Genomic DNA, 20,453 nt, shown 5'->3' with positions numbered 1-20,453 from the left:
TCTGAGGTCAGGATTTCGAGATCAGCCTGGCCAACATGGGGAAAACCCGTCTCTCCTATTTTATGTTATTTTTTGAGACACAGTCTTGCTCTGTCGCCAGGCTGGAGTGTAGTGGCTAGTGGCGCGATCTGAGCTCACTGCAACCTCGGCCTCTTGCGTTCAAACAATTTTCATGCCTCAGCCTCCAGAGTAGCTGGGACATGCCAGCTACAGGCACATGCCAACATGCCCAGCTAATTTTTGTATTTTTAGTAGAGAAGGGGTTTCACCATGTTGGCCAGGCTGATCTCGAACCCCTGACCTCGTGATCCACCTGCCTCAGCCTCTCAAAGTGCTGGGATTACAGGCATGAACAACTGTGCCTGGCTCTTCTCTACTAAAAGTACAAAAATTAGCCAGGAATGGTGGCAGTCACCTATAATCCCAGCTACTCGGAAGGCTGAGGCAGGAGAATCGCTTGAAACCAGGAGACAGACGTTGCAGTGAGCCAAGATTGCACCACTGCACTCCATCCTGGGCAACAAGAGCAGAACTCCATCTCAAAAAAAGAATATAATAAAAGAAAATAATAATAGTCTCCAATCCCACCCATTTGCTGCAAATGTCATTAATGGATTACTTTTTATGGCTGAGTGGTATTCCACTATATATATATGTATTGTGTGTGTATATATATATATGCATATATATACATACACACACACACGCATACACACACACACACACACACACACACACACACACACACCCCACAGTTTCTTTATCTACTCGTTGAATGATGGACATTTGCCACCCTGGTTTTCTGGTAGCCTTTAGGGTCTGGGCCAGCTGAGCCCAGGTACATTCTACCCTGCTGGCCCATCCCATCCTGCTGACAGGAAGGCTCCAGGAGCTGCAGCTCTGAGTGGGCAGGGGCGTCACCACATTAACTCCAGCACACTGCTGTGGACAGCCCCTCTGAAGGTCTGGTGCCGTCTTCCCAGGGAAAGGCCAGGAACTGCAGACCCAGGATAGCCCTGGGGCTTGCCTTCGCCAGCCTCTCATGTGACCCCCAAGTTACGCAGCTTAACAAATGCGACACGGGGCAGGCTGGAGACCACAAATGCTAATGGAATCTATAGGGCCCCTGCCCGCAACCCCTTATACCCCGATGTAACCATTCTAAGAGGCCTGATTTAGAGTGAACGAGACACCAGGAAGACGGAGATGGAAGGGACATGGGGAGCTGCTGAATCCACTCAAATATGGCTGGTGGAAGGCCAGATGCCACAACCCGCAGAGATGCAATATGGCACTCTCTGTTAATGCTGCAGATAGCCTCTGACCCAGTAACCCCTCTTCCGAGAATCCATCCTACAGCTATAACTGCACGAGTATTTAGTTTTAACAGCAAGAGACTGGAAACCATCCACATGCCCATCAGCAGGGGACAGGTTAAGTAAATATGGTACCCCTCTACAGCAGAGTATCAGGCAACTCTGAAGAAGAATGAGGATGCTCTCTAGGAATGAATAATGAAAAGCTCTCCAACAGCAAGATGCAGAACCGTATAATTGCCTGACACCTTCTAATTACAAAAAGGGAGGTGTGAACAAAGAACACCATCTTTTCTATTAGTATAAAAAACTTTAGGCCAGGTGCAGTGGCTCACATCTATAATCCCAACACATTGGGAAGCCAAGGTGGGGCGATCACTTGAGCCCAGAAGTTTGAGACCAGCCTGGGGAATATAGGGAGACCCCGTCTCTATAAAAAATATAAGCATTATCTGAGTGTGGTGACATGAGCCTGGATCACGGAGGCAGAGGTGGGAGGACTGCTGGGGCCCAGCACCCAGAGGCTGCAGGGAGTTGAGATTGCACCACTGTACTCCAGCCTGGGTGACACATTGAAACCCTGTCTCAAAAAACTAAAAACCAAAAACCGAAACAAAAACCCAACAAAGGCAAACCTCTAGAAGGATGCGTGAGAAACAAAAGTGGCTGCCTGTGTGGGGCTTGTGCATAGACAGGAGTGGGCAAACAAGGGCAGAGAAAGGAGTGACACTTTTCAGTGTATATCTTTTTTTTTTAAGACAGAGTCTCAGCTGGGCACGGTGGCTGATGCCTGTAATCCCAGCACTTTGGGAGGCTGAGGCAGGAGGATCCCTTGAGGTCTGGTGTTCAAGACCAGCCTGACCAACATGGAGAAACCCGGTCTTTACTAAAAATGCAAAATCAGCCACATGTTGTGGCACATGCCTGTAATCCTAGCTACTCGGGAGGCTGAGGCACAGAAGTGCTTGAACCCAGTAGTTGGAGGTTGCAGTGGGCTGAGATTGCACCACTGCACTCCAGACTGGGCAACAAGAGTGAAACTCTGTCTCAAAAAAAAGAAAAAAGACAGAGTCTTGCTCTGTCACCCAGGCTGGAGTGCAGTGGGCACAACCTCTGCTCACTGCAACCTCTGCCTCACAGGCTCGAGTGATTCTCCTATCTCAGCCTGTCAAGTACAGTAGCTGGAACTACAGGCATATACTACGATGCCTGGCTATTTTTTGATTTTTATTTTTAGTAGAGACACGGTTTCATCATGTTGCCCAGCCTTGTCTCAAACTCCTGAGCTCAAGTAATCTGCCCATCTCAGCCTCCCAAAGTGCTGGAATTACAGGCGTGAGTCACTGCACCCAGCCCCATTGTAAGCTTTTTGTTTTTTGAACCAGTTAAATATATTGCCAACTAAAAATTAATTATAATAATTGAGTAGGTGACCAGCACTAGGGTTCCCATCATGAGATGATGCCAGGTATTCTCTCCAACCTCGGTGTGAATCAGAATTCACAAAACCCAGGAAGGCTAGGTCTGCCCATGGGCATCCCATCTTTCACCAGCTCCCTCAACAAATAGGATCAGTGGATGGTTTGGTTTCCCATCACAAGGGGAGCATTTGGGCTCTGCTTAGGGCAGCAGCAGGTGACCTGAGCTGGTCAGGGATTAGAGAAGCGATTGAGGAGCTCACAGAAATGAACGAAAGCTATGGCTGCCGGGAAATGCAGCAGTGGCTGGGAAGGGGTCATCCATCAGCCCTCAGAAGCAGGGCTGAGTCTGTCACCTCATTCTGCCTTGGCTCTCATGTGCATCATATCTATGCCTAAAGCTGCACTCAGCAGCCTGGATAAGCCCAACCGGAGAACAGTGGGGCCCACTGAAAGGTCTTCAGAGGACTAACCCAGTTTGCTTGAGGTACAGGGACAGAGCATCCACAGCACAGCCCGACATGAAACTGGGCCCGAGATGCTCGGCCAGGCGTTGGGGATGGGAGGACAGCAAGCTGGCAGGTGTGGCCTGCTCCCCACCTCTGGCTCGGTTTCATGACGGGAGTTCGGCTGCCGCAGCCACACAGAACCCAAGTGAGGAAGTGCAGGCAGAGCAGCCAGCCTCAGATGGTCCATTCTGGACCTGGTTCTGAGAGATACTAGTTAGAGCAGAATTCAAAAGCCGAATGCCTGCCTGGGGCCACTGGTTCAGGAGAGTGGAAGCAAGATTGCCAGGAGAGGCACAGCCTTCCTGGAGATAAAGGAACAGATGAGTGGCCTCTTTCAAGTAACAACTGAAGGAGAAGAATAATCAAGGACGCTTCACTCAACTGCCCATGGAAGGAGTCAGTGTTTCATCTCCCGCAGATGAGGCGAGAGGGGCAAACAGCCATCCCCAGGCTCCTCTCTTCCCCATTTCTGAGTGGCTATTTCCACGGCCGCCTTCACTCAGAATGAGCATTTCTGCAGTAACTAGGGTGCATTTTCTCTCAGCCTGCACTGGTGATATTGGTTGTTTGCTTCAACTTTGGAAGGCATTCAATCCTGCTCAACCCCCAGAACAAGAAAGCAACATTCCCATCCAGACTCTGATTGGGCAGATAAAGAATTGTCTTGAGTTTCTGAAACCCCGAACCCAGGTGGAGGAAATAAAATCCATGCTACACATGCCATTGTCCTTGCCCTGCTGGAGATGTAAGACAGTCTGCACACAGCGTGCTCGTGGTGGCTACCCGGTGAATGAGGCCCGGGCCAGCCTCTCATGCGCTGGACACCAATGTGGGCACACTCAGCTGGCTGGGCAAGGAAGCCACCATCTCACAGGGTCTCTCAGGACACCAGGAGCCCACTGTTTGATGACCAGAGCTTCATCTGCATGAGGGCCAACTCCTCAATCCCTGTTCCTGGGTAGACTAATCCCTGGGCAGCAGAAACTCTGGAGCAAGACAGGGATGAGTTCAAACACTGGCTCCTCTCCTTACTGGCTGTTTGACTTTGGGCAAATCACTAAACCTCTCTGAGCGCTGCTGTAATTAGGGAGAAAATCAGACCCCACCTCAATGGATGCTGGGTGACAGAAAGTAACAGCATATGGCAAGGTGCGAAAGGCTTCTTGGCCACTGCCTAGCAAGCTGCAGGCGACAGATGAGAGCTAGTGCCTTCCCTCCCTGCACTTCATGCCCAGTCCCTGCCGTTCTCTTGTTCCTAGGGATGGTACAGGTGGACTTCTCTCTGAAGTCCCCTTTTACCAGCAGACTGGAGCCCTGCCCCTACACCTTTACTTTCTTTTTTTTTTTAAAGATGGGGGTTCGCCATGATGGCCAGGCTGGTCTTCAACTCCTGGCCTCAGGTGATCCACCCACCTTGGCCTCCCAAAGTGCTAGGATCACAGGCGTGAGCCACTGTGCCCGGCCTTACACCTTTTCTTTCTTTTTATTTTTTAGACAGAGTCTTGCTCTGCTGCCAGGTGCCAGGCTGGAGTGCAGTGGCGCGATCTCAGCTCACTGCAACCTCCGCCTCCTGGGTTCAAGCAATTCTCCTGCCTCAGCCTCCCAAGTAGCTGGGACTACAGGCATGTACTACCACGCCCAGCGAATTTTTGTATTTTTAGTAGAGACAGGGTTTCACCATGCTGCTCCCCTTTATGTAAAATTTCTCAAGAAAGTTATCTATACTTAACCATCCCTTATCTCCTGCTCCTCCCAACCTCTCCTCCTCCTTCTGTAAGAAATCATTTCGTTAGGGAAAATTCCAACCATACACAAAAGTAAAGGGGACGGTATAACCAATTCCCATGTACTAATTACCCAGCTTAAACAACGATCAAGTCGCGACCCATCTTGCTTCAGCTATGCCACCTCCAATTGCTGCTTCCTAACACTGGAGATTCTGAAGCAAACTTTAGACATCACATATATTTATCTCTAAAAGAAAACTCCTTTTTTTTTTTTAAGATGGGGTTTCACCATGTTGGTCAGGCTGGTCTTGAACACCCGACCTCTGGTGGTCCGCCCACCTTGGCCTTCAAAGTGCTTGGATTACAGGCATTAGCCACCATGCCCGGCCAAGAAAACTCTTAAAAACATGGACTTATACCTTCATTGCACCTACAAAATTAGTAACAATTCTTTTATATTATCGAATTTCCTTATTTGAGCTTCTGATGTTCAAATTTCCCTGATTTTCCAGATGCTCCAAACTTCCAGAAACATAGATTCCCAGATGGAATCCTGGGGAAGGCTCGAGGAGGCTTGATGGGAAAGGTTGTAAGGATTCACTTTCTTTTTTTTTTTGAGATGGAGTTTCGCTCTTGTTACCCAGGCTGGAACGCAATGGCGCGATCTCAGCTCACCGCAACCTCCGCCTCCTGGGTTCAAGCAATTCTCCTGCCTCAGCCTCCTGAGTAGCTGGGATTACAGGCACGTGCCAACATGCCCAGCTAATTTTTTGTATTTTTAGTAGAGACGGGGTTTCATCATGTTGACCAGGATGGTCTCGATCTCTCGACCTCGTGATCCACCCGCCTCGGCCTCCCAAAGTGCTGGGATTACAGGCTTGAGCCACCGCGCCCGGCTTTTTTTTTTTTCAGATGGAGTCTCACTTTATTGCCCAGGCTGGAGCACAGTGGCACGATCTCGGCTCACTGAAACCTCCATCTCCTGGGTTCAAATGATTCTCCTGCCTCAGCCTCTTGAGTAGCTGGAATTACAGGTTTGCACCACCATGGGCAGCTAAGTTTTGTATTTTTAGTAAAGATATGATTTCAATGTTTTGGCCAGGCTGGTCTCGAACTCTTGACCTCAGGCAATCCACCAGGCTCAGCCTTCCAAAGTGCTGGGATTACAAGCATGAGCCACCTTGCTGGCCTAAGGTCACTTTCAAAAACAAAGCAGATGTGGGGTGGTGTGGTGGCTCACACTTCCAGCACCTCAGAGGCTGAAACGGTGGATCACTTGAGGTCAGGAGTTTGAGACCAGCCTGGGCAACATGGTAAAACCCTGTCACCACAAAAATACAAAAAATTAGCCAGGTGTGGTGGGGTGTAGACCTGTAGACCCAGCTACTCAGGAGGCTGATGAGAGAGAATCGCCTGAACCAAGAAGGTCGAGGCTGCAGTGAGCTATGATCACACCACTGCACTCCAGCCTGGGAGACAGAGTGAGACTCCATCTCAAACAAAACGAAACAAAACAAAATAAAAAGTGAAGTAGAATGTGGCTGAGCAGGTACTGCACAGCCAGATCCACGCTGTGTGCTTTGCCCGCACTGCTCTTCTACTTACATCGACCTTCTGGGATAGGCTCAGAGATGAGTACCCATGGCTACATACTTTGTGGCACAGCCAGGACGTGAACCCACATCTGTGTGACCCCAAAGTCCCAGCTAGGAATATCCCCATTTGCCCTCCACGATGCCCCAAGATGGGGTGAGGGGAGTCAGCTCCTTCAAAGGTACCTTCCTTCCTCTGAGATAATTTCTGGATGGAAGGCAGAAGTCAATCCGCTCCCACTTTGGGTGGAGATAGGGTCTTTGTTGCCCAGGCTGGTCCCAAACTCTTGTAAGGGATCCCCCCGCCTCAGCCTCCAGGAATCCCTTTTACTGAAAAGAGATAGGATGAAGCCTGCCTGGAGTCTGAATCTCAGAGTGTGCTGAAATCTCTCTGGCTGCAATATCCCAGGGGAGGCAAGCCTTCTCTCTCCCTTAGCGTCTCCCTGCCTTTCCCCGAAGGAGCTCACTGCAGGGCAGACCTTCCTGGGTAATGAAAGCTGCCTAGCAACAGGGAGCTGGTTCATAAAGCCTGATGTTATTCCCAGCTCCACAGACTCCACCCTTCTCGAATGACAGCTCATCCTCAGTCTGAAGCAGCCCTCACTTTGACCCATTTGCACACAGGAGGGCAGGGATCTGGTGACTGAGGAGGCAGGCTGCTGCATGGCCTGGGCCCTGCCTCAGTCCCTGGGGGGTGGGGAGGCTGAGGTCCTGGCAGATACGACTGGCCTGAGAACCTGCTCTGCCTGGCCAGAAGCCTCTCTGTGAGCCTCTGAAACCGGCTCTACAAGCCAAAGGTTAAAATGCAAACTCAGCACCCAATCAGAACAGAGTAAAGAGAAACACCGTGGAGCCGGGTTAGTGGAATCCCCAGCTATTGGGAGGCCAAGGCAGGAGGATACAGGAGCCCAGGACTTTGCCACCATTCTGGGGAACAGAGCAAGACCTCATCCTAAAAAATAAAAAAAATAAAATAAATTTTAAAAAGGTAATAAAGGAAAGAGGCCAGGCATGGTGGCTCACACTTGTAATCCCTTCACTTTGGGAGGCTGAGGCGGGCAGAACACGAGGTCAGGAGTTCGAGACCAGCCTGGCCAACACGGTAAAACCCCATCTCTACTAAAAATACAAAAATTAGCCGGGCTTGGTGGTGGATGCCGGTAATCCCAGCTACTCGGGAGGCTGAGGCAGGAGAATCACTTGAACCTGGGAGGTGGAGGTTGCAGTGAGCCGAGATCAAGCCATTGTACTCCAGCCTAGGCAACAAGAGCAAACTCTATCTCAAAAAAAAAAAAAAAAGAAAGAAAGAAAAGAAAAGAAAAGAAAAATAAGAAATATTGTGGAGGCAGACACTCCTAGATCAGAGCCAGAGGGGAGAGCAGTCCCAGAGGAATGACAGCTTTGCCAAGGCTCCTGGGTTGATGCCTAAATTACCACCGATCCCTGATGGCAGGAGAATAACCGTGCCCTCTTTTTTTTTTTTTTTTTTTGAGACGGAGTTTCGCTCTTGTTACCCAGGCTGGAGTGCAATGGTGCGATCTCGGCTCACCGCAACCTCCGCCTCCTGGGCTCAGGCAATTCTCCTGCCTCAGCCTCCTGAGTAGCTGGGATTACAGGCACGTGCCACCATGCCCAGCTAATTTTTTGTATCTTTAGTAGAGACGGGGTTTCACCATGTTGACCAGGATGGTCTCGATCTCTCGACCTCGTGATCCACCCGCCTCAGCCTCCCAAAGTGCTGGGATTACAGGCTTGAGCCACCGCGCCCGGCTAACCGTGCCCTCTTTAACTACATGCATTACTATTTCAGATGCAAAGCTGAAAAATGAAACTTAGGACAATTTGCTGTTTAACCCTGATGCTGAGTGCTCTACCTTGCACAAGCACAGGTTAAAGGCACCTTCCCCTCCAGGGGACAGGGTAACAGGAGATACTAGCCTATACTTTATTTCTTTATATTAAAATTAAAAAATCCAAAGACTACATTATGGAGCAAAATGTAAACTTGACATGATGTTTTAAGATAAAAAGGATATGTCAAAGATCCCTCCCCCACAGTGGTAGTTTTGGGGTTTTGTTCAAAAGAAAAATGAGGCCAGGTACGATGGCTCACACCTATAATCCCAGCACTTTGGGAGGCCAAAGTAGGCAGATCACCTGAGGTTGGGAGTTTGAGACCATCCTGGTCAACATGGTGAAACCCCGTCTCTACTAAAAATACAAAAATTAGCTGGGCATGGTGGTGCGCGCCTGTAATCCCAGCTACTCGGGTGGCTGAGGCAGGAGAATCACTTGAACCAGGGAGGCGGAGGTTGCAGTGAGCCGAGATGGCGCCACTGCACCCTAGCCTGGGCAGCAGAGCCAGACTTAGTCTCAAAACAAAACAAAACAAAAATACAAAAAAACCCAAACAACAACAACAACAAAACGAGACAGCGTCTCTCTCTCTCTCTCTGTGTTGCTCAAGCTGGAGTGCAGTGGTGCAATCATAGCTCACTGCGGCCTTGACCTCCTGGGCTCAAGTGATCCTCCTACCTCAGCCTGCAGAGTAGCTGGGACTACATGTGTGCACCGCCGTGCAGCTAGTTATTTATTTTTTTGTAGAAACTGGGTTTTGTAGTATTTCCCAGGCTGGTCTCAAACTTCCGGCCTCCTGCCTCAGCCTCCCAAAGCACTGGGATTGCAGGTGTGCATCACCATGCTTGGCACCTTAGTGATAGTTTTGAGTCCATTCTCCAAGTGCCACCCTCCACTGGCAAGGAGGGGCAGTTACATAGGTTCCGATCCTCAGGCCTGGGAACAGCACACAGAGACCCCCCACCCCAGTGCTAGCCTGGTTTACCAGCGAAACTTCCACACAGGGAAGTTTCTACTTGCAGAGGCCTCCTGCACACCCAGCTTCCTGGCAGACAGGGTTAGGAACAACCACAGCAAACACTCAGAGAAGCATCTTCTTGCCAGTCCTGGGAGTTTCGCCCCTCCCCTTGGGTAACAGGAATGGGGATCTGGCTGGAAATTTTCCCGGGTTTGCCCGTGGTGAGGTCTTGACCCAGTGATTCTTCAGTTCCATTTCTAAGGCTTTCCAGGGAGGCTCTGCTTTTTCCATTTAAATGTCTATTCTAGCCGGGCGCGGTGGCTCGAGCCTGTAATCCCAGCACTTTGGGAGGCCGAGGCGGGCGGATCACGAGGTCAAGAGATCGAGACCATCCTGGTCAACACGGTGAAACCCCGTCTCTACTAAAAATACAAAAAATTAGCTGGGCATTGTGGCGCGTGCCTGTAATCCCAGTTACTCAGGAGGCTGAGGCAGGAGAATTGCCTGAACCCAGGAGGCGGAGGTTGCGGTGAGCCGAGATCGCGCCATTGCACTCCAGCCTGGGTAACAAGAGCGAAACTCCGTCTCAAAAAATAAATAAATAAATAAATAAATAAATAAATGTCTATTCTAAGAAGCTCAGAGAAGCTATTGCCTAGGCCTGGCTCTCCTTGGTCATCCCCTAACACTCCTCTGCCAAGAATAGTGGGCCAGTGTGGAGTCAAGGGGCCCACTACACAAAGTCTCTGGGAACTAGGGATTGTGGTGTCGCTGGCTGGTAATACAGTCTCCACAGACTTCACTGGGCTCCTGACCTCTCAGCACGTTTCCTATACTCCCATTTCTCCGACAACAAAGCTGAATTCTGGATGTGGCTAGGGCAGTAGCAAGGCATAGTTTAAGTCTGGATCGACTTCAGACTAACACTGCATTTCAGAGCATTTTCCAACAGAGTGAGGGAGCCTGGCACATCAGCATCTCCAAAAAGGCAGAAGGGTGGTTTTGATCAGTACCTTCCTAGCCTTCCCTCCCCTCCCCCACAAGAATCTCTCAGGATTCCACCATGCCAGGCAATGGAAATGGCTTGCAGGCAGAGGAAAAAAGGTTGATAATCAATGCTTTCAAAGAACCTTAGTTTGAGCCCAAACTGGGATTTATCTCACCACTGAGCACCAATTTTGACAAAGCGTAAGGATTCCTCTATCCGTGGGCCTGAGATGCCGTGGCCTGACTTAGCCCGATCCTGCTGGAACCTCCCCTGCTCCTGTTCTCAGTGACTGTACTGAGCCCAAAGCAGAGGCAGCACGCTGGCAGAGGCTGGCAGAGGCCTTTCGTTTGGCCCACACATTTTTTTTTTTTAATGGGAATTAGCTGTCGGCATTTAAAAAGTAGGAAATTTTTTTCTTTTTCTTTTTCTTTTTGAGATGGAGTTTTGCACTTGTGGCCCAGGCTGGAGATCTTGGCTCACCTCAACCTCCGCCTCTTGGATTCACGCATTCTCCTGCCTCAGTCTCCTGAGTAGCTAGGATTACAAGTGCACGCCACCATGCCTGGCTAATTTTTGTATTTTTAGTAGAGATAGGGTTTCACCACTTTGGTCAGGCTGGTCTTAAACTGCCGACTTCAAATGATCCACCCACCTCGGCCTCCCAAAGTGCTGGGATTACAAGGGTGAGCCACCGCACTCAGCCCCTGTAGTCATTTTTTGTCTGGCCCCGTAAACATTCAATTTAGTATTGGTGGCACTAAGGCACCTCCTGAGTACCGAAAGAACAGGGCTCCTCTTACTCCTGGACAGTTTAGAAACCTGGAAACTCGAGGGCCTGGTTCTATTTCAGCTACTGAAACTGACTGAAAGCAGGAAAACGATTCCTTTGGAGTTTGATAGCCCTGCCTCCTGGAAAGAGCCCTGGGCTGCCAGGCAGGAGACAAAAATGAAAGCCCTACTACTCTCCAGGGGGCTCGTGGACAGACTGGAGAGCTGACAGTTTCTTCTCACGCTAATGGCCTGAATGTGAGACACACACAGCGTTTCTCCTGCCTCAAGCCCCCTTTCCCTCATTCTCTCAGGGCTACCCACACATGGCGCCCATGCACAAGCTGTTTGTACCATTTGTTCTGTTTTCTCTAGTGTGTGTGCTTTGATGAAGCCTAGCACCAAGCTACGCATAACTGTGCTGCCGGCACAGCCCTTCTAGTGACAGCAGACACTGGCGAGTGTCAAGGGAACACAGCACAGGTGGAAAGGAAGAGAATTCTCTTTTTTTTTCTGAGATGGAGTCTTGCTCTGCCCCCCAGGCTGGAGTGCAGTGGCACGATCTTGGCTCACTGCAACTTCTGCTTCCCGGGTTCAAGCAATTCTCCTGCCTCAGCCCGTCAGTAGCTGGGATTACAGGCATGCGCCGCCATACCCAGCGGATTTTTGTATTTTTTGTAGAGATGGGGTTTTGCCAAGTTGGCCAGGTGGGTCTCGATCTCCTGACCTCTGGTGATCCACCCGCCTCGGCCTCCCAAAGTGCTGGGATTATAGGTGTGAGCCACTGCACCCGGCTGAGAATTCTAATAAATCTTAAAAGTTGCTTATCATAAGACTGGAATTTTTTTTTCTAGAGCATAGGTTCTGCTGAGAAAAACTCAGGTCAGGCTGTGTCTTGTAAACTTGGGAATTATTATTACATCATCTGGAAAAACTGGGAAAACCTTCCCAAAGGGACGTGGTGGGAAGTCAAGTCCTACAAACCTACCTTCAGCCTCAACACCCAAAGAAGGAGAGACAAACATTCTCTGAGCACTTACAATGCCAAGAACAAATGAACATTTACCTGCATCATCTCATCCCCCTAAGAATTCCTCCAGGTGGGAATCATCACCTTGCTTCTAGAGGAGCAAGCTGAGGGTGAGAGAAGTGAAGAAACTTGTCCAAGACAACTTAAAAGGCAGGACACTAGGATTCAAGCCCCAGTCTGTCACTCAGACTCTGCTCACAGGCCGCCTCTCCCTGACTGCCCCTCCACATCTGTTTTCCTTCCTAACCCTTATCACGTGATGAGTTATTACATGATGTATTTACTTGCGCATTTGGTTTCTGTCTGTCTTCCCAACAGAATGTGAGCTCCTGCGGCAGAAACCGTCCATCCTGTCACTGCCATTTCCTTACATGGTGAACAGTATCTGGCACCTGGGGAGCCCTCACTGGGTGTCTGCCGCTGGATGAGGGGAAGGGCAGTTCGATCTGCTGCACCACACTGCCGTCAAAAAGCAGCCCTCATCTGTTCTTTCATTCCTTTCCCTTCCACAAACCCCAGCACCAATCTCAGAGGCCAAGGAACACCACAGAGAGAAGGCAAATGATTCCTTGTCCCTTCAGATGGGGAGTTTAGAAGAAGCTCAATTCCCAGAAATCCAAGAAAATTCTGTGTAGAGATAGGCTTGCTCCTGCAAAGGCAAAAGTCTTCCTGCAGAGGAGGAGGCAGTGGTTATGAGGGCCTCTCTCCTTTCTGAGGCTGGAAGACTTAGCCACCCCTCCTAGTCCGTGCTCAGGCTCTTGCATCCAGACATGTGCTTGGAATTAGGAGGATAGAGCAACGTGGGTGGGATTAATCAGAACGTGAAAGTGGCACAGACAGCATCCAAAAAGCACAAACCCCTCCCTGAAGTTAAAATAAAGATAAATCAGAACAGTGGTTCTTGAACTCAAGTGGCCTAGGGCAGTGGCTCTCAAAGTGGGGTCCCCAGACCTGCTAGAATCAGAAACTCCAGGGTTGGGACCCAGAAATCTGCGTTTTACCAAGCCCTTCAGGTGTCTGTGATGCACACTAAAATTTGAGAATTACTACCCTGTGGAACTGAAAATATACTACCCTGACCCCTGACGATCCTGACTTAGCAGGTCTGCAAATGGGGCCAAACAGGATTTCAAAAGCTTGCAGGCTGACTCGGACCTGCAGCCATATTTGAGAACTACTGCACCCAAGGACTCATCTTTTCCTGGTCCCAGGCCAGTGTCCTCCGCTCTAGACCCGCCTCCCACCATCTTTCAGTAGCTCACTCACCACATAAAGCGATGATGTGGCTGCTGTCTTCATGAACAAACTTCCTGGTGACAGCCTCCTCCATGATTTGCTTCACCTGTGGACACAGGACAGCATCAATTATTTTATTATTGTTTTTCCTTATCGAAGATCTTCGGGCAAATAAATAGTTTGGTTCTGCCCTCTGGTCTGAAGATCACTTTCAGAGACGACAGGGAAGGGAGGTGTGGGGAAGCAAAGTTTATTCAGCACAGCCTTTTGGAGAGGAAAGCAGGGAAAGAGATGCCAGAAACCCACCAACCAATCAGTGCAGATGTTCCAGCCCAGGTGGAAGTGCCCTGCCTTGGAGAACAGGGACAGGACGCTGTTTGCTCATCTGTACTCAGCTGGAGAAAGGCTTCTTGGCAGATATACTTATCCTTTAGAGACAAATCATCTAGATACAGCCTGTAGATAAACAACCAGCCCCTCCTTTTCTCCCTATTCTCCGAGGTTAGGGGTACATCTCATGCCTCAGGGACACCCTCTACGTGCCTAAAAGCCCAGTCTTCTTTCCATCTAGGTCTAAATTTCTGTTTGGGGTTCCTACCTGGATGTAAAACTTTCCAAATATCTTGTAAGGTAAGCAGTCATTTCTTTTCTTTCTTTCTTTTTTTTTTCTTTTTTTTTGAGATGGAGTCTCATTCTGTTGCCCAGGCTGGAGTGCAGTGGCGTGATCTTGGCTCATCCACAACCTCTGCCTCCCGGATCCAAGCAATTCTCCTGTCTCAGCCTCCAGAGTAGCTTGGACCATAGGTGAGCACCACCACGGCCCACTAACTTTTGTATTTTTAGTACAGAGAGGGTTTTATCATATTGGTCAGGCTGGTCCCGAACTCCTGACCTCGGGTGATCCACCTGCCTTGGCCTCCCAAAGTGCTGGGATTACAGGCATGAGCCATTGCACCCAGCTGCTCATTTCTTTCTTCAAGAAAGTACTTAAGGCCAGGCATGGTGGCTCACACCTATAATCCCGGCACTTTGGAAGGCTGAGGTGGGTGGATCACGAGGTCAGGAGATCGAGACCATCCTGGCCAATATAGTGAAACCCAGTCTCTACTGAAATACAAAAAATTAGCCAGGTGTGGCGGCATGCACCTGTAGTCCCAGCTACTAGAGAGGCTGAGGCAGGGGAATTGCTTGAACCAGAAAGGCGGAGGTTGCAGTGAGCTTAGACTACACTACTGCACTCTGGCCTGGCGACAGAGCAAGACTTCAGCTTGAAAAAAAAAAAAAAAATTCCAGCACTTTGGGAGGCCAAGGTGGGCAGATCACCTGAGGTCGGGAGTTTGAGACCATCATGACCAACATGGAGAAATCTCATTTTTACTAAAAATACAAAATTAGCCAGGCATGGTGACACATGCCTGTAATCCTAGCTACTCAGGAGGCTGAGGCAGGAGGATCTCTTGAACCTGGCAGGCAGAGGTTGCAGTGAGCTGAGATCACCCCATTGCACTCCAGCCTGGGTGACAAGAGCAAAACTCTGTTTCAAACAAAAACGAAAACAAAAACAAAGAGAAAGCACTTAAAAAGAAATCTTTTTTTTTTTTTTTTTTTTTGAGAGGGAGTTTTACTCTTGTTGCCCAGGCTGGAGCGCAATGGTGCGATCTCGACTCACTACAGCCTCTGTCTCCTGGCTTCAAGTGATTCTCGTGTCTCAGCCTCCTAAGTAGCTGGGATTACCTGCATGCACCACCACATCTGACTAATTTTGTATTTTCTTTTACTAGAGACAGGGTTTCTCCATGTTGTCCAGGCTGGTCTCGAACTCCCGACCTCAGATGATCTGCCCGCCTCGGCCTCCCAAAGTGCTGGATTACAGGCGTAAGCCACCACACCCGGCCAAAGAAACCTTTTTACTTGATGTGCAGTAAACATATAAAAGCACTTATATAACAATTATACAGGTTGGTGAATTTTCACAAATTGAATACTACTGTGAAATCAGCAACTAGAGCAAGAAACAGAACATGTGACCAACACCCTCACTCCATCATGTTCCCTTCTAGTCACTGTTCCCACCTAAGGGTACCCACTCTCCTGATTTCCAACATGATCATTTTGCAGATTTTTACACTTTTTTTTTTTTTTTTTGAGATGAAGTTTTGCTCTTTTGCCCAAGTTCTTGTGACGTGGTGTGTTCTCGGCTAACTGCAACCTCTGCCCGCAGGGTTCAAGTGATTCTCCTGCCTCAGCCTCCCTGGATTACAGGCATGTACCACCAAGCCTGGCTAACTTTTGTATTTTTAGTAGAGACAGGGTTTCTCCATGTTGGCTAGGCTGGTCTGGAACTCCTGACCTCAGGTGATCCAGCCGCCTTGGCCTCCCAAAGTGCTAAGATTTCAGGAGTGAGCCACCATGTCCAGGCTGGATTTTTATACTTTTTATGACTAGAATCACTCAGTGCGTAGTGTTTTGTGACTAGTTTCTTTTGCTTACCTATGTCATTCTGAAATTTGTTCATATTGTGTATAGCTGTAGATTGTTCATTCTCCATTGTGTGAACATACAACCAACTGGCATTTGGGTGGTTTCCAGTTTGGGGCTGTTATATTGCTGCATGAACATTGAGGACATGTCTTTTGGTGAACATATGTTTTGGATTTATATTTCTAGGCAAGGAATGTCTGATGCCTATTCTTTGCTTTATCAGATATTGCCAAATTGTTCTCTAAAAGGTCGTTATACCAGTTTACACTCCCATGCATGAGGTTCTGATGGTTCCCAACATTTAAGCCAAACACTGCTGATGTTCTGGGGAACCCGCTCCAGGCAGATACCACCACTGGCGATGATAGAGATTACCTAGTGTAGAATGTCACACATAAAGTGAACCCTGGGCAGAGCTAGTCTTCTCCATTCTTTGGACAGGAATGTCATGTTCTGATGCTGTCCAGGCTCCCAGGACCCTGGTTCAGGACTGCATAGTTTGGACGGTGGTAGAACCCGGGGAGGCGGGAAGAAGGACCTGGAGGCCCCTCCCTGCTGGAAATTGCTAATGGCTAGTGCTCAGGTAAACAGGGGCAGATCAATGAATGCACTCTAAACTGCTAAGAGCTTCCCAAATGGCCGGGTGCTCACACCTGTAATCCCAGCACTATGGGGGGCCGAGTTGGGCAGATCACCTGAGGTGGGGCGTTCAAGACCAGCCTGACTAAGATGGCGAAATCCTGTCTCTACTAAAAATACAAAATTATATTACATGCATGTGCAGCTGAGGGAGGCTGCAGCTACTTGGGAGGCTGAGGAAGGAGAATTGCTTGAACCTAGGAGGCGGAGGTTGCTGTGAGCCAAGATTGTGCCACTGCACTCCAGCCTGGGCAACAAGAGCAAAACTCTGTCTCAAAATAAAAATAAAAATAAAAAAATTTAAAAAAGCTTCCTAGATTACCTCCTAAGGGGTGTTTGCATTCAACAGAGGATAATGTCATAGCTAAAAACCTGGAAGCATCTGGAGCAGGCTGATGGGGCACATTTTGGGGTTAGTAGGATCTGCAGATACCCCTAGAATTATACCAGTGGTTCTTTGCAAAAGGCCAGCCTTGTCTACCAGCATCCCTGCTGTTTCTCCTCTCAGAAGGGACAGGCTATGTTTCTGTAGAAATCAAACACTGAAGGAGGAAAGGAGACCCACTGAGTTCAGAGCAGGTCAACCTTCGTCGGGTATGATACACAGCTGTGGCATATTCTGACATTTCTCACATTTTCTGAGGAATCACTTTTAAAGCAGTATAGTCCAGTTTCTAAGTACTGGTGGAAAGAGTCATCATCCTCTTAAAAAATATTTCCGGCCGGGCGTGGTTGCTCATGCCTGTAATCCCAGCACTTTGGGAGGCCGAGGCGGGTGGATCACGAGGTCAAGAGATCGAGACTATCCTGGTCAACATGGTCAAACCCCATCTCTACTAAAAATACAAAAAATCAGCTGGGCATGGTGGTGCGTGCCTGTAATCCCAGCTACTCAGGAAGCTGAGGCAGGAGAATTGCCTGAACCCAGGAGGCAGAGGTTGCGGTGAGCCGAGATTGTGCCGTTGCACTCCAGCCTGGGTAACAAGAGCGAAACTCCGTCTCAAAAAAAAAAAAAAAAAAAAAAAAAAAAAAAAAAAATCCCATTATCTCTGACTAACCTCCAAATTTGGATCACAGCTATAATCCCAGCATATCCATCTCTAGTGTGGGTTTAGATACTTTTCTATTTTGTTTATATGGTTCAAGCCTCTGTCACCAGATTGCTTCCTTTTGGAGGAGAATCAAGATTTCTCTTTTCATTGGGGAGAAGAGAAATGGGGCTTAAATGCTGATTTGATATACCCCTGGCCTCTTCACAGCAAAGATCTGTCTAATGAAGTTTCTCCCACAAGCTGGAAAGGTGACATCTTTGCCAAGGGGAGGGATGGGAACAAACATTAGGGCATAGTAGCTAGGCCATGGCTAGCGCATGAGAACCATCTAGAGCTTTCCAGGATTTTCTGAGCCCAGACTCTTCCCCAACCCTGAAACTCTAAGAAGGGCTCCACTAAGAGAAACTTTTTTGAGACTGAGTCTCACTCTGTGACCCAGGCTGGAGTGCAGTGGCTCCAACTCGGCTCACTGCAGCCTCCACCTCCCAGGTTCCAGAGATTTTCCTGCTTCAGCCTCCCGAGTAGCTGGCTTTACAGGCACGCGCCACCATGCCCGGCTAATTTCTGTATTTTCAGTAGAGATGGGTTTTGGGGAGGCTGGTCTTGAACTCCTGAGCTCCGGTGATCCACCCATTTCGGCCTCCCAAAGTGCTGGGATTACAGGCATGAGATAAACTTTTACATACAATGTAGACAGCATAGAGAGGAAGAAATCTCGACTCTGAGAAGTTAAGTAACTCAAGGTCACACAGAACTAGGCGCAGACTATTCCAAAATGTATGCTTTCTAAACACCAGGCCCCGAAGGCTCCAAAATCAGCACATTTATTTAGCAAACAGCCACGGGTGCCTACAGTGGGCCAGGAACCCGATACCAGGCAGTGGACGAAAGAGAGGGTCTCCTGCCTTCGTGGAGTTTACTCACTGGGCAGACAATAGCCTCAGAGGCAGGCAGGGGATGGAGGCCCAACGCATTCTAATCTGCGCTGCGGGTTTGAGCTCTCCAGCTCTCATATGGGAGTGAGTCATTCATATGGGCACTGCCCACCATCCGAAATGGAAATGGGCTTCTGGGCAGGCCAAGGTAAACAAAGTCAGTAGAAGAAAGGACTGCTTCTTTTTCTGAAGTAGAAGGCTTCCCTCGAAAGGGAAAAACATCCGAGTGTTACAAACCGTTCTCTAACAAAACCCTGGTCCCTGGGTAAGGAGGTGGGCGTGGAGGAACAGTGAGGTGTGTCGCGAACCCCTCCTGCCGCGAGCACTCCGTAGCAGGAGGCACAGCGGAGGGGACAGCGTCGGACCAGAGGAGGGGAAGCTCAGCCCGCACGACACCCACTTGGGACGAGGAAAAGCTCGGCCCGCGCGACACCCACCTGCGCCGCCAGAGCTCGCCCGGGCCCCGCCCCCTCCCCCGGCGGCGCGGGCACTGAATGGGCAGCTCCGGTTCCAGCCATCCCCGCCACCCCTCCCCCGGCCTCGAGCTCCCAGCGCCGCTGCCGTCACAGGGCGGGGAGCCGCGGGGCTGCGAAGCAAACAAGCCCAGAGCACCTGCCGGGCCCCTCGGGCCGAGGGACGCTGCCCTCCCCCAAGCGAGAAAGGGGAGGGAGGCGCGGCGCGTCCAGGACCCGCCCCACCCGGCCCGGCCCAGCTTCCGCCCGGGTGTCCGCGGCGGGGGGTGCGCGCGGACCTTTCTGGCCCCCTGGTCCGCGCGGGCGAGGGTGCGAGCCCCCCCGGGGTCCTTGCCTCGACTTACCTCCTTTTTCACGTTCCACAGCAGTTTCTCTTTGACTGCGTCCTCCGCGCTGCCCATGGTGTGGCAGGAGGCGGCGCCGAGCGGTCCTCCGAGCCCCAGCGCCCTCGCCGCCTCCGCGCCTCTCGGTTCAGCGCCCCACGCGCAAGGCGGAGCCTCCGCCCGCCGCGCTCCCGGCCCGCCGCCGCCGCCGCAGCCACTGCCCGGTGCTTGGCTCCGCAGCCATCTTCCGAGCCCGCACAGACGTCAGGCGGCAGGCCCGGCCCCTTCCCACAGTCGGAGGGGGGTTGCGCACAGCGACGGGGGATCGGGGCGGGGAGAGGCCGCGCGCGCCTGAGGGCGGCAGACCCGGGCGTGCGCCGCGGGGGTCGCTGTCATGGCAACGCGCCCGCTACCGCCTCGAGGGCGCGAAGCCACATTGTGAGCGCCGGCCCAGGAGGCCGCGGCTGAGAGCGAGCCTGGGTCCCGCCTAAGGTCCCCTGACTTCTCCCTGCTCGCTCTCCCGACGGGACGGAAAGGGCCGGGGCCCGGGACGAGGTTCCCTGCGGCCCGAGCCTGCCCACGGCGAAGTCAGTGCAGCCTGGCTCCGTGACCCCTCGGAATCCCGGGCGGCCGTCGCCGAGCCGTCGTCAAGTTTGTGGGAAGATGAGTGGGAATGCAGCCGCCCTAGCCCGAGGGCCCGAGGGTCGCGGCCAGTCCCCCTCGCCGGGTCGCCACTTCCCACAGGGCCCTTCCGGCCGCTCCCTGGGAGGCGGGGCGCGGGTTGCCGTCACAGGGTTCGGCGGACAAGGTGAGAGAATTGTCTTCCACGCGATTCCCAAGCCTCGCTGGGGAATCGAGGGAGAGGAAAGGCTGCTCAAAGTGATGAAGAACACATGCTGTTGCAAACGGAAGAGCAACGCGCCCGAACCCAGGTGAAAGGAGCGGCTTGGGCCTCTTCCGCACGAACAGAGCCTTCCAGTCAGCATGTTTCTATGTGATGCAGCTTTATAGCGAAAAGTGAAAATGCAAGGGGCACAGACAGCCCTGCTGGGCCAACAGCCCGAGCCTCGAGACTCCACATCCGGCGTCTTCCAGCCCCCAACCGCACACTGCGGCGTGGGAAAAGTTCCCACGGCGGCTGGGCAAAGCGG

General features: G+C 50.9%; 1 protein-coding gene across 2 annotated transcripts in view; it reads right to left on the bottom strand.

Annotated features, from left to right (window-relative positions):
- The window catches only part of SGSM2 (small G protein signaling modulator 2), a 47,976-nt gene extending 27,557 nt beyond the window's left edge, over positions 1-20,419 (bottom strand). Inside the window, exons 1-2 of one of the 2 annotated variants that reach the window (XM_003933084.4) lie at positions 19,324-20,419; positions 13,430-13,505 (exon numbers count right to left, since the gene is read on the bottom strand). In XM_003933084.4, coding sequence (XP_003933133.1) covers positions 13,430-13,505; positions 19,324-19,380 — 133 coding nt within the window. In that variant the 5' untranslated portion in view covers positions 19,381-20,419. The remainder of the gene's footprint in view (positions 1-13,429; positions 13,506-19,323) is intronic. The other variant, XM_074388352.1, reaches the window with a different exon arrangement.
- Positions 20,420-20,453: the final 34 nt, after the last annotated feature.

This window comes from Saimiri boliviensis, chromosome 17 (genome assembly GCF_048565385.1).
Source record: "Saimiri boliviensis isolate mSaiBol1 chromosome 17, mSaiBol1.pri, whole genome shotgun sequence".
Taxonomy (NCBI): domain Eukaryota; kingdom Metazoa; phylum Chordata; class Mammalia; order Primates; family Cebidae; genus Saimiri; species Saimiri boliviensis.
This window is presented reverse-complemented; position numbering and strand designations above follow the sequence as displayed.